The 14816-nt window shown below is 40.2% G+C and overlaps 1 protein-coding gene and 1 long non-coding RNA gene across 2 annotated transcripts in view; both read right to left on the bottom strand.

Moving 5' to 3' along the window:
* The window catches only part of LOC143709108 (uncharacterized), a 168496-nt gene that overhangs the window by 100326 nt on the left and 53354 nt on the right, over window positions 1-14816 (bottom strand). The gene's annotated exons all lie outside the window — the stretch shown is intronic.
* The window catches only part of foxo6a (forkhead box O6 a), a 40761-nt gene continuing 32795 nt past the window's right edge, over window positions 6851-14816 (bottom strand). The window contains exon 2 of the mRNA XM_077200204.1: window positions 6851-8859. Within this exon, the coding sequence (XP_077056319.1) occupies window positions 7516-8859 (1344 nt within the window). The 3' untranslated portion in view covers window positions 6851-7515. The remainder of the gene's footprint in view (window positions 8860-14816) is intronic.

Raw genomic sequence — 14816 nt, forward strand, 5'->3', positions numbered from 1 at the left:
TTAGCTTTAAATTTCCCCAATAACTTTTTTGGGGGGGGGCAGTAGGTACCCTAAGAGGGCCATGGAGGTGGCATCTACGTGGACCTTTGCACTACCACCTACACCTGAGAGGGTCATGGAGGTGGCACCTACATGGACCTTTGCACGACCACCTTCGCCTGAGCTTTCCATGTCACTGGTCCTGTCCAGCCCTGTGCTCCCTACGTCTTGGTCCCCTGTTAATTGTACTCTGCCCTGGTCCTGTGTTATGTGTGCTCCGTCCTGTTCTCCTGTCACTTATGCTCCAGCCTGTCTTCCTGCCAAGCATGCTCCGCCCTGGCTACTTGCAGAGCGTGCCTCTCCATGTTCTCATGCCTTGCTCTGGTCTCCAGGCCTCCTGCCTCTCCACGGGCCTGGCCCTCCACCCCATCCCCCGTTGACCTTCCTCCGGAGCTCTTAGGAGCGTCTGGAAGCCGCTCCTTGGAGGGGGGGTTATGTGACGATCTGCGGCTGGAGTGCCCGCTTGAGCCTCTGTGGGGCACCTCTTCCTAGTTTATTGTTTCGATTATGTTTTACCCTGGACTGATTATGGTTTATTTTATGCACCTGTGTTTGATTATCTTGTTTAGCGCACCTGTCTTAAGCCGGAGTGGCCGTTTGTACCTTTGCTGAGTATTGTAAGTGTCTTACTGCATCCTAAGCGTTTTCCTAGTTCCTAGGTGTTTTCTAGTTTCACGGTTCCTGGACTTCCTGCCTGTATCTGGTCTTCCCGTTTGCCTTATCCCTGCATTGTATGATTGCTGATCTGGACTGCTTACCTGGTTTTGACTTCTGCCTGTTTCCCTGTACCTGTCTCTGGATTCTCCTCATAATAAAGCCTGCGTTTGGATCACCTCTGTCATTGTTCCATGTGCAGTTTCATGACACTATCAGTGGTGATTGTAAACACTTAAAGGTGATTCAGTAGTCTAGAGAAACAAAGAATGAGCCTTGAACCATAGGAGGAAAAATAATGAGCACTTTAGTTAAAGAAAAACCAGAAGACAAAAAAATGTCAAAAAGTAGCGTGGTATATATAATATTAATTTAATTGCAAAGATATTCATCAACTAGACTTCAAATAATGTGTACAACATTTTTTTACAAAAACCTATCCAGTTAAAAAAAATTGTCCCCAGTAGTCAATAATTCGATCTCTTAAAACTCATCTTTGATCACCAAAATGACATATTTAAACGTTTTTCCCTTCTTCATGCCTTAAAATAGCTTGAATGTAACTCGACACCCTTGCCTCATTTAGTATGCGCGGCTCTATAGAGAATGCAATGTTTTCCGTTACGTTTCGTGCGTCCATATCTGGTTTCATTATCATCGAAGACATTTCAAGCTTCTTAGCTAATGTTACATTTTATCATCAGCTTGGTAGAGACGGGCTCTGGTAGATAACAGGTGAAAACCGGATTGGATCTGTGGGTAGACTTTTATCGAACAGCCTTCGATACATTTCTATGTTATAACTTCCCGAAAAAACGAAACAAACATATAAAACAAACTTCTAGCGAAATACAAACAGCATCTTACTTACCAATCCAAAAGAAATGTTGCAAGTTCGGAGTCAAACCTCATTTCTTTCATGTCCATTAGTTGTCTCCAGCGCTGGAAAGCAGTGGCAATGTTTATTCTGGTTCTGCTCCCTTTTTTATCCGATTTTATTTGTGATTCCGAGCGCGGTTTATTCCCTCCAGCGGGTGGTTGTGGTGGCAGTAAGGGTCTCTTGCCAAGGGCTTCAGCCATTCTTATGTTGCCCGCATACTGCCTCCCATGGCCGAAACTGGTATTATGACACCTGTCGGGCCGGGGCTAGTAATTTAGCATGCTAATTCAGGTTGATATCTCAGCAGCAACATATATTTTCATTTTTTTAATGACATCATCGCCCTTATTTCTTCTCATTCTTTTGATGCGTGTAGCTCATTATTTGGATATTTTACCTCTATTCTTACACATGGCACCTTTAAGATACTGCTTTTGAGAGTTGCTGCCCCTCAACATCACGCTTTTAATATACTCTTCATTTATCAATACATTAATGAAAATCATCACTTACCTTTGCTGTTCTAAACCCGTACAGACATTCTACTGACAATGTTTGCAAGTACATGTAAACTTATTCTACTATCCCTAACCTAACAGTCTATTTACAGTCTGCATTAATGATAGTTAGTTTACATGTAGTTGCAAAGCTACTTATAGTAATGTCTAAAGTGCACCATTGAAATAAAGGGTAACCGAACAAAAAAAGCATCATAAAAGTAGTCCAGATTTGTCCACTGTATTTCAAGTTTCCTGTGTGAGAAACCACCTGAAATTTTTGTTACAACTAAACCAAACACCATTGGAGGTGTAAGAGAGACTTGATAGTTATGGCAGAATTAAATAATTTCAATAAATAACAAATTATGAACAACTTGTGATATTTTGGTGCAATTCTTTGGTGCTTCACAGTCCACTGGATGGAAAAGAGCAGTGTGATCAATTTCCTAAAAAAAGATGAAATGGACAAAAGAAAATTGTATGGACTGAAAACCACATGAGGGTAAGTAAATGGTTACAGAATTTAAATGTTTGGAGTATATTTTTCTTTAATACATTATAACCAATTTAGCATACAATACCATTCTAACATTTGCCTTTAAGTCATATAAAAGTGTAAGATGTTGCTTCAATAAAGAAGCCAATAGGATAAATAAGCAGAAACATATTTCATATCAGTCTCTCAGCATTTCCTGTCTGTCTCTCCTCGCTAATGAGCGACAGACAGCACTGAGTCAATTAAAAGCACACTTCTGTCGAAGAAGGGAGGGACTGAAGTTCCCTAGTGAGAACACAATATGTCGGTACTGAGACACACTCCCTCTGAGACTCCCTCAAGACAGCTGTGAGCATCTCCAGATAACAAGCCTTATTAGATGCTCACACACACACACACACACACACACACACACACACACACACACACACACACACACACACACACACACACACACACACACACACACACACACACACACACACACACACCTGAGCATTTGAATAGTTCTGCTGTATCATTACAAAATAAACTTAAATTTTTATAAAAAAAAGAAACATTCTTTGAAAAAAAAGGAAGATATTTTTCTGAGAAAAAATGAAACTTGTCATTCATTTAGCAGTCACGAAATAATGAAAACATTCTCTTAAAAAAGAAATAAGCAATGGACTCAATAAACATCTTTTAATGTCTTAAAGACTATAATACAATATTCTCCATATATTGATTTTGTTTGTACAAAATAAGAATACCTTGACAAAACAATGATTCTATTTCACACACAGAAAGCATCATAAAGTATCAGGACACACACACAAAGAACCGGAGAATGATGGATCTCTCTGATACACAAGTTTCATAGGCTGTTGTTTTCGATTTATCATTTGTTTAAATGCAAGAGTTTGAAATACAGTGAGCTTTTTAGAGCAGCACTTCAGATATAAAGAGTCACAAGGATATGCTTGTGGGTTTGAAATTATAAGATCGATACAAATTTTGATAAAGTAAAATTGAGCTTTTAGTCTAGCTTAAAGTGTCATGAAACCCCCCTGTTTTAGCCTGGTCTTTCACACATAAGAGTTGGAAAAAGACTCAAAAAAAATTGTAAAGCTGTAGAAAAATGGGAGTGTAGAGAGTGGGAAAAGGGGAGACAACAACCAATAAAACACAGACCTGCAACACACTCATTATACAGACACATGAATATTAAAATATGACCACGGAGAGAAAAAAAACAGAGTTGAGGGTAAAAAAATCTAACCCGTATAACAAACTGCCAAAAAAAAACAACAAAAAAAAAAACGTGGAAGGACATTTAAAATACTAATAATAATAATATTTTCAGTCTCTGAACAAATGACGTGTAGGTTTAACAGAAAGAATAAAGGCATAGTTACTTTTTTATCCATTGTTCTTTGAATTGTTGGTTTACATCCTTGTCTTCTGTGTATCAGAATAATCCATTGTGTCATCGTGTTCATGATCAGACGTCCTTATTTGCACATATTTTATTTGAAGAAGACATGTGCGCACACACGGTGCTGGTTCATGTTTAGAGCACTAGTATATGAAATAAGTCCATGAAAATTTGAAACTTGTTTGCTCCGGTCAGTATATGTACTATACTATACACATTGCAAGCAACATGAGCAACTCTCATGGCATGCGCACGCCAATGTTTTTTTGAATTCTCCGCTGTGATGCGATCTCAACGAACTCTTTCTCATGAATAAATGCAGGGATTGGCTAGAGGGTCAGCTGACATAGAATCGGGCTGCAGCCAATCACACACTGCAAAGGCGTTTCTACCTCACATTCCCTGATGTTGCCTCGACTTCACTTTTCAACCCGGAAGAACGAAATTACTTGGAAAAACGCAAAAATAACCAATTTCCACTTATTGATAACATCTATGCGTGCTTTTAGTGTTTTCAGTGATGTGCAGCCTGTACATATCTGTTCACATCTCAAAATATGTGGGCTTTCATGACCCTTTAAGAAAACAAGAGTTTGGGTGGAGAGTAATCATGAAACCACACATCTTCATGGCTAGATAACATTTAGCACCCATAAAACTGACCACTCGGATCAGCCAAACAATATTAACAATATCAGCAGTTCCCTTCGTTTCTGAGGATCATATGTAGGATGACGACAATCACAAAATAATTTAGCATTTTGCTAGGGTGTATTTCCAGTCCCAAGCTGCCCTTGTGTCTCCTTTCTGAGAGAGAAATTATAAATATGGATTTGTTCAATATAGTTAAAGTGCACAAGAGTTTTGATTGAAGAACCAAACAATGTTGGGTAATATACATTAGATCAGGGGTTCTCAACTCTGGCCCTACAGATCCACTGTCCTGCTCCAAGCTTGATCAAACTCTAGTAATCCTGAAGACCTTGATTAGCTTGTCCAGGTGTGTTTGATTAGGGTTGGAGCAAAACTACAGGAAAGTGGACTTAGAGAGACAGAGGCTGCGTTCCAGTCGAGGGCTGCGTTCCAGTCCAAAATTGTCATGACCTTCACTCTGCTAACTTTCCTCTGTCTCGTTCACTCAGATGTACATCATTGCTTACGTTGCATGAGTGCCCACTACTGGCGGGAACTTTGCAATAGGCTGAATTGGAACGATAAGCCTTTGATCACTTAAGATCTACTATGGGGTTGATTTTTTTTCCCCTTACAAAATTGTTTAATGCAGCATTCTATATGTATATAGGTATGTTTGAGTTGTTTAATAAAAATTAATATTTTTTTATATATAGTTGTTTGTGGTGGGGTAAATTAAACACAATATACGTTGACGTTACAATCGTGTTGCATTGTGGTATATGGAGCTGCCAGAAGTGTACATATGAAGTAGTCTCGCTCCCTCGGTCAAAATCGAGCGAGTGAGGGTCTGTCCACATAAACTTCCCTCGTCCACTTCACGAAGTGGAACGCACTTCAAAATGGCGGCAGGGATTCCCCCAAGGGGAAGTGCTTAGGGAAGTTTGCAAGTGTGTGTCTAAAAGTGGACTGGAACGAAGCCAGAGTTGAGATTCCCTGCCTTTTGCCAGGTTCAGACTACACGATTTTAGCCCGATTTTAGCATGATCCGTTTGACGTAGTGTGTCGTGGTGATTCGTAAACTGTTACGTTTCATGACAGAAAGACATGTTTACATGTTTACCAGTCCTTCTCGATGGGTTCCTTCAAATCTGTGTGTTTGACCAATAGGAGCACAGACGCTCCTCCGTACACAGCTTTCATGGCGTAAACATGGCGAAACGAAAGAGAGACGATGGTATTGGTGCAATTGAGAAAAGATTTGTGCAGCTATGGCAGAACTCCGATCTTATAATGTTTCCTCGAGGGACAACCATGACAGAGTGGAAAAAGATAACTGATAGCAGAGGCTACATTTATTTTTAGTACTGGCTAAAAATAAAAAAATATTGTGACGGGTCTCCTACTCTTCCTAATATGGCCGGCTAGTGGGTGAGGCTAGGAGGCTCATCAATAGAATGATGTCCACCTGTTCTTCCCTCAATAAACGTTTAGGCTTTATTGATATGGGGTTGTGCTAGCTTGCTCACGTTGTTTATTGTTTTGCTTCTGTTTGTTTACTTCGACCTTGTTATTAGTTTTAAATATTGTTCTGTCTGATACTTTTACATAATGTGTCTAACAGAAATTGTATTTGATTACGTTGTTTTTTTTTCTATTATATATTTTTCTACTTATGTTAATAAATATTTTTTGTTGCAACCTTACTAACCTTACTCTGTCCTCCTCTCATTTGTCACGGCTTAGAGCCCATCACGACAAATATGGGTGCGAAAGGTCCCGGGTTCAGATACCGGACGAGCCCCCATATTTGTCACGAAATTCTCAAATGAATGGAGGACATAGTGTGTTGGTTTGCAAGAATTAACATTTCTTAACATAAACAAAAAAATATATAAAACAAGAAAACATGGTCATCTGTAATGTCTGTCTGGTGCATGGATGTACCAAAGATAGAAAACAAAATACTCCAAAACAAATAATAAACGAAAGCCAAAATCAAACATAAAGCAACCAGGAGCCAGTTCAATCAACACTAACACAGCCTAAGCTTTTATCGAGCGAAGCACAGGTCGACATTGTTCTGTTGATGAGCCTCCTAGCGAAACCAACTTGCCGGAAGTAACATGAAGAGTAGGAGACCCGTCACAATATATATTTGACCTAAAGTTCTTTTTGGAAAATTTCATACTGTCTTCTTTGTGCAATCTAGGAACGTGTTCATTGTCAGGTTTTCTTTCTTTTTGATAGTTGTTCTAATGGCAAGATATCCAGTGCAAAACACACCGCTTCTGTAGCCATTGTTTGTTTACGCTCACAATACCTGTCAGTCGATAGTTTCACCTTCTTGATGACATCACACACATCATTAAAGACTACAAGCAATAACTTTTCGAGAAGCAATGTGTAGTCTGAAATGTTTTTTATCAACAACACGACAAGGTTTTAGGAGCCAAATTCGCATAATCTGACACAGTGACTATCGTAACAGACAAAAATATTGTATAGTCTGAACCCGGTATTAGATTGTCATCGTGGTTCAGACAGCAATACTTAAGGAGGTTCACTTACAGCAAACTGGAGCAAAGAGAAACTGTAAGGGACAGAGACGTCTGCAATACATAGACACAACATCGACAGAAACAGACAACATAAATCCAAAGATGGTTTCCCAGACAGCAACATAGTGTCAGCCCAGATCCGGCCCACGTCTGGTACATGTGGAATCCAGGTGTACCAAATCTGGGCTGACACTATGTTGCTGTCTGTGTTCCGTCTTGATTTGATTTCAGTGTTAGCACAGTGTTTTCACCCTGAATAGTGGTGGAGTTGCCGGGACCCCACTGCTAGCTGGCATGTAGGTAGTTATGTCTGCAGAAGGATTCTGTATGTTTATTTATCCAGGAACCCAGCTGTGTTTGCTCTGCTGTGTGCCTGTAAATCCAAATCCCATGCCCATTCCTTGTGCCAGCGAGGAATCAAAGTTGAAATCGATCTCTTCTCCCGACTCCACAATGTCATGTAGAAGTATAGACTCTATGTCACAGTCCAGGCTGCTATAGAATACATCCATATCCAGGTCTGCTGGGAGCCGCTCGTGTGGGAAGAGCTGATCCGGGAAGTGGGAGTTGTGGGAGTTCTGGAAAGCATTCCCAGTCCCCTGAGGCTGACGGTACAGTCCGTATCCCAGACTGTGCTGATGTGAATCAGTGTAAATATAGGCATGGGGTTGCTGGTATGGGGCTGTAGTGAGATCGCATGTGATTGGGTTTGGAGGAAGGGAAGTGGCTGCTGGGAGATGTGCATTAACTGCAGGACTATATAAGTAAGGGGCTTTATGTATGTACGAATGCATGTGTCCATCATTGGGATGAGAGTGGACCATTGCAGGTCGAAAGTCCTGGCTTAAACTTTGAATGATGTTGTGGCTGTGAAACGGCTTGGAGGAATGGTTAGCAGTAGGGTCATTATTGTAAGCACCAACCATCATAGAGTGGACCTCATTATCTTTCCCAAGTATCATGTCCTTGACAAGGAACTGGGATCCGATGGTCAGCAAGCTTTGTAGGGTGCTTGTGCCTTTGTAAGCATGCATACTACTGGAGTTCTCCTCAACAGTGTGCATGGAGGAATGGTGCTGAAGCATGCCTAGATCAGACTGGCTATAATCCCAGCCTTGTTCCTCGATGTCACTGGTGTAGAGGTAAGGAGGGTGTTTATGGCACGGGGATTGGTAGAGAACCGTTGATCTGAAATCTGTAGGGTAGTGGGATGCAGGTGAATGAGCACTAGAGGGACTGGGATAGAGGCGTGGAGATGCCGAGCTGGACATCCTTCCTTCGTCAGGTTCCCCCAATTCCTCTGCTAGGACGGGTGATAGCCGACCACTAAGAGTTGATGCTGACGAGCTTCCGAGTGAATGGAGGTCCGTCCAAGTCTCGAACTCCTCCTTAAGCACCACCTCACCTGCTCCAGACTTCCCAGTGGGACTGCAATGCTCCGGAGAACAACAGAACCCTATCAACGTCTTCTCTGCTTTCCCAGCCATATTCTTACAGTTTGCTCGGCCTTTCCTCTTCAGGGGCTTGGTGTCGTTGTCCACTGAGGCAGCTCGACGCCGGGGAGACTTTCCCAGCTTCCCTCCATCGGGATTCAGCATCCACCAGGAACTCTTGCCAGTTCCCTCATTCTGCACACGGATGAAGCGTGTGTGCAGGGATAAGTTGTGACGGATGGAGTTCTAGAGAAGAAAAGACGAGAGTTTTAGAATAATATAGTTACAAAAGAAAGGTCTTGTCTCTTGAGGAGAGTGAGGTTTACCTGCACGGTATATTTTTACCAGATGGCCTCTTGTTACATTAACAAAAGTTTATCTGAATCAACCATGTGCGTAAATTTCATCTAACAGCGGATAAACAAAAAAAAACAAAAAGCAATTAACAAAAAAATGTATCAAGAGCAATTTTTTAAGGTGACACTAAAACAGCCAAAATTTTAATTGTAGCTTAAACAAAAAGGGATAGTTGTTTAAATATGAGTTAGGTTCATAGGTTCACCACTTGGTCATATTCTAATTATTAAATTATCTCGTGTCCTCCACACAGTATTTTAGGTTTAGGTTTAGACAGACAAGCCCACTGATCTGCCACTTAACATTCAAATTTATTTGTATTTTGTATAGCGCTTTTCACAATACATATTGTTTCAAAGCAGCATTACAGAAAGTGCATTTCAGAAATGTACATAGAAAAAATACAGTTAATTAATCATGTAGTAATTTAGGGCATAATATACCCTATAACATCATATTGAGCAAATCCCAACACAAAGGTAGATCTACAATATTAGCCTAATATCAGTTCACACATAGGCTTATCGCTTAAGCTTAGGCTTATGTGTTAGTTGTAGTGGGTGGCTTACTATCCAACAAGCTACTGCATTAAACAAGCTACCAAACAAGCTAGGTAGCATTATAATCGCTGACATAGCGGACTGTCATGACTAATTTATTAATAACACAGCATCATCTGTATTAAAGAGAAATGAATCACTTCATCCAATGATTAAAGTGAATAAGATAGCCTTGACAGCCGACTTACTGGAGTTCCACAACTATTGTATAACTTGTTCTCTCCCACCGGACTTGTGTGTGTAGATGAGGTAACGGCAGAAAGCAGGCAGTGGACCAAAGCACTGTGAGGCAAGGGAGGGGGGACTTAAATTGTTTGTATTGTTTTACTATGTAAACAATTATTTTAAGTATATATTATAATATTATTTACAATACACAGTGGGGGGACAACCCTCAGATGGGGTGTGTCCTGACCCCCTCTCAATTTTCTCACTTATCCACAAAATACTCACTCAGTAATGAAGTACCAAGATACTTGTATAATTTTGAGTATATATTTTTTTCTGTAGAGTAGTTGGCTTAGCTTGCTACAGGCATTTTCTTCTCCACTATTTATCTCTACACCATCTATATGAATACCCTAAAAATATATTTCAAATTAATTTTATTAAAGTCCCCCTGTGGTGAAAATCCAGTTTTTAGTGTTGTTTATATGTCTATGTGGTGTTTTTAATATGCTTTAAGACAAACCATGTGTAAGTTCATAAGTCGACAGCATTGCTGAGTATTTTGTCCTTAAAACTGCAGTGAACCAAAGACAGTCTCAAAAACACGCTTTGAAATCGCTGGTGTTTCTGACGTCACAAACTACCTTGTAACCAATCAGATCAACGTGTGATCGTCAACGAGTGGATCTCTGAGTGAGTGAGTGAGTGAGTGAGTGGAGGCAGGGCTCATTTGCATATTCATAGAACTGCGCAATTTTGGGTTTGAAAGAGAAACTCCTACAAAAGCACATGCAATAAGGTCAGCTGTGTAAGTCGCGCTCGATCAGGCCAATGGGGGTCGTCTGATCAGCACGGAAGGGCTCTGCGTGTTACAAGTCTTTTCTCGCAGCAAAGTATTTTGGGTTAAATTCAATACATTTCTCATATGTATTAACTCGTTATTTCATCTGACTCCATAAATGAAAAGGGTTTTAATGATATCTGTGCATCATTAAATGTGAGCGAATGTTTTACTATTCTTTTTAAACTCTTGAATGAAAATAATGTCAAAGTCAATTGGAATAATCAAATATCACAATTTAATATGTCAGGTAAATGAATCATTACAATTTCATAATCAATGCAAAACATCAAATACTCTAGAACAAAGAGGAAAAATGTTTACCCGACAAAGAAACGCATGAGGCTGAGAGACGCGGCTCTCGACCTCACGGGCTGATCTGAGATACAGAAAAGAGCCGCGAGCTCCCGTTGCATTTCATTATATACCCAGACCTCATTTCAAATCTAAACATGGCTCACAGTGGAAATTTACCTGCAAGTAACCATTTGCTAGCAGTGGAAAATTTGCATTCAGTCAAATGGTCCGAAGGTGTTAACTCAAAGACACACCCTCCAGTGTGGAAGATATTTCTAAACTTCTTAAGAACTTTATTACCTTTTGGGTTTACTTCTTTGTCAATGAGACATTTGTACCAGTCGCACTGAGACATTTCAAATAATACCAAAAGTATAAAACTCGATGATAATCATTCACATTAAACCATTTAGATTCTTGTGTGAGTTTGGGAGATCTCTGCACGAGTGGGGGTCGAGGGAAAGAGATGTAAATTAGAATGATTCTGAAGTGAGACTTGCGTCTCGAATCTTGGTAATTTCCTTTGTTCTCTCAGGCCCTGTCCACACGGACACGGGTATTTTTATAACCGTGACTTTTTTTACGCGGTTCGGCCGTTCGTCCACACGAAAACGCACTGAAACCGAACATTTTTGAAAACCCCTGCCAGGGGTGAGGATTTTCAGAAACGCCGGTTACAGTGTTGTCGTGTAGACAGTGAAACCGGGGTTTTTGCCTTGCGACGTCAGAGTGTGCGCCGTTATCAGCTGTGTTTGACATCAGATTTGCGCTTCTGATTGGCCAACGTGGCTTTAGGGTTAAGGTTTATATCACCGCCTGCTGGCGTGGCATGCTCTTGACCGCGCTTGATTGCGTGTTTTTACGTTTTCATGTAGACGGAGACCGAGCATGTGTGGACGGGATTTTTTTTAAAAACGCTGTAGGAAAAACTCCGGTTATAAAAATACCCGTGTCCGTGTGGACATGGCCTCAGAGAGGAGGCTTCTCGTACATTCTTACAATTCTCCAGTCTTACAGCTGCAAAAATAATCGCTAAATTTTCACTGCATGGCTTTAGTAAATCCTGACAGTAGTTTTTTAAGGCCCTGTTTACACGGGAACGATTCCAGGTGAAAACGTAAAAATATTTTATCGGATGTGCCTTTTGTTTACACGGCGACGGCGTTTTGGGGGCTTAAAAACGCAAAAAAGTGAAACCACCCTCCAGAGTGGAAATCTTAAAAACGCTCCACCGTCGCGTTCCCGTCTAAAGGGTAAAAACCAGGTTAAAACGCAAATCTGCTCACGGTAGCTCTCGTCGCGTACGCGTTTACGTCACAGGCATGCGCCAGTACAGGAAAATAACAACCAACATGTCGGATTATTTCCATACGTCGGACCCATAGACAGTGGTCGGACCTTCAAGTTGCCCTAGCAGCTCTGATAAACGTACAAGAGTCTTTCAGCAGTTGTACAAAATATTCTCAGATATTGGTGTTGTTGTGTGGCAGTGCTTCACATTGCCACCTAGCCACCTGGAGTGCATACTACATCGAATTTCACACACTTTTGCGTCACCATATGCACGCGGATTTCCCCCTGATAACGCTCGTCTAAACGCAGAATAAAAAGTGATAGCGCAACGCCACTTTTGCGTTTTCTCTTCAGATCGTTTCCGTGTAAACATAGCCTAAAGCTAAAAGAGAGTTTGCGCTGGTGCATGTTGTTCGTAAATCTGGCTCCACACTAGATCTCTATTTAGCTTCTGAAATTAACTATCTTAAGTAGAGTTGTGGATTTATGCCAATGATTTATGTATTGCACAAAGAGACTTGCACCATTTGCTATTTGACTTGAAGTTTGTGATGAGATTTAAAATGATTCATTCTGGTAATGGCTTATAATCGAAGCATGAATCAAGTCTGTTACAATACTCTCACACCTCGGAAGAACTGTCAGAATCAATCAAATGTGTGTCTGTTTCTGTGTGGGTTAATAGCACTGTAAATAAAAAAGATCAGGTTTCATTTCATTCATGTACTATTTACTCATATTTTCTAATTTTTTACTTACAATATTAAATTAAAACAGATGATACACAAATTGCATTGCTGTGTAAAATCCTTTTATTTCACAGCATTATTTTTAAGAGTGTCAAGCGTGCCATAGGTCAAATGTACTTCTACTTTTCTGTATACTTCTAACTATAATTTTGTTGACTATATCTTTGATAAGTACAGAAAAAGTAGAGAAAATTGAGGAGTTGGCCATATAAGTGTGCTTTAATGGGATGGATGTGGACTAATCTCTGGCTTCAGGATCTTTGCGGCCTGAGAGATGAAATGTCTCTTTTTCACGCTCACATCTCCTAATCTCAAATATTCATTCATTTCTTTCTTTTTACCTCCAGGGACGAATCTCATTGGTAAGGCAATACCTCTCACTATCAATCCAGCATTATAATGTTCAAGCGCTCTTGGTAAATCTGTTCTTTCGTTTGAACAGATTTTCAACTTATGCCATTAATTGAACTGATATAATCAGTTCAGTCGCTCAAACACACAGAGCATTTTTTTTAGCAGATGTGGGCCGGATCTGGGCCGACACTATGTTGCTGTCTGGGACACTATTATGGGGAATTAATCTATGAATGGCATAAACATCAACAAGCTTGTCTACTAGAGTAAGACAAATCTGTGACGTTTGTGTTAAAAGCAAAGAGAAAAAGAGTTGGCTGCACTGGAAAGGTCATCATAATAGACCTGTATGTGGTTTGGGAAATTGTGATAGTAAAATAAAACAATCTAAATATAACACTTAATCTGCTTTTGCAGACAAAAATGAAACATAAATGTTTTGTTCTTTATTTTTGTTGAAATGCTAAGGCATTATCCCTGAATGGGTGTTTCAAGTAATGAACTAGGTCTCATCTAACACAAAAGGTTTCTTAAGGTAACAATACCAGGAGAGTATCCACAGAAACATGAAGAAAAAAAGAGAGATGGAATTCATTGGTGGAGGTTTAGGACAGACAAACATGGATCCTTATTATGAAGCTACCGTAAATCAGGGACGTTTTTAAAATGCTGTTCCTAACAAATCTGTAAACTGGAAATAACTGCTAACTCTCATTGATATCCCAATTAATTCTCCTGAGTATTAATTCAAGACTAATCCTTATTACGAAAATGGGGGAATAACTCACAAAGATTGCACTTATTAGAGGTGCACTACTTTCTGACAGTGACTTTCTGATGATGTGTTGGATAATCAGTAGTGGTTAACAGATCGTTCAATAATGAGATATACTGAATGTTCATTTAGACATCATGTGTGCAGCCCAGGGGTAAATCTAAGCGTCTCTCCGAGGCATTTCCCAGTCTGGTAGGGAAGAGCTGCTGGTTACGATAACTGGCATTGACACGGTGTCCACTCCTGTTAGACGAGAGACGAGAGGCCGTGTCAAACTCTATACACTCAACATTTCCACGTTCTGCAGCGCTACTAAAACACTTCCAGGGACTTTTAATTAACCACAGACTCTGGCGGCACAAATGAACAAAATACTTCCTCTTTTGCAAAGGACATGTTACATTTCGGAGCTCATTAATGACTGAAATGTTTTTTTTTCTACTGGTCTTCTATGGCACAGTCTTTAACAGTTTAAAACCATCAAAAAAGGTTAGACAAGTTTTTTTTTCTTCAGTGCCACAAGAGCAATATACTGTATACACAGCTCTCAACACTATCACAAATGTAAAAACAAAATGTCTTAAAGTCCCCCTGCAGTCAATCATTTTATCCCTTAAAACTCATCTTTGATCACCAAAATCACTTATTTAAATGTTTTTTCCTTGAAAAAATTTCTTCGTGCCTTAAAATATCTTGAATGTAACTCGACACCCTTCTCTCATTTAGTATGCGCGTTTCTATGAATATGCAAATGAGCCCCGCCTCCACTCACTCACTCACTCAGAGATCCACTCGTTGACGATCACACG

Source organism: Siphateles boraxobius, unplaced genomic scaffold (genome assembly GCF_051911475.1).
Source record: "Siphateles boraxobius isolate OS27281-9 unplaced genomic scaffold, OSU_SipBor_1 45, whole genome shotgun sequence".
NCBI classification, from domain to species: domain Eukaryota; kingdom Metazoa; phylum Chordata; class Actinopteri; order Cypriniformes; family Leuciscidae; genus Siphateles; species Siphateles boraxobius.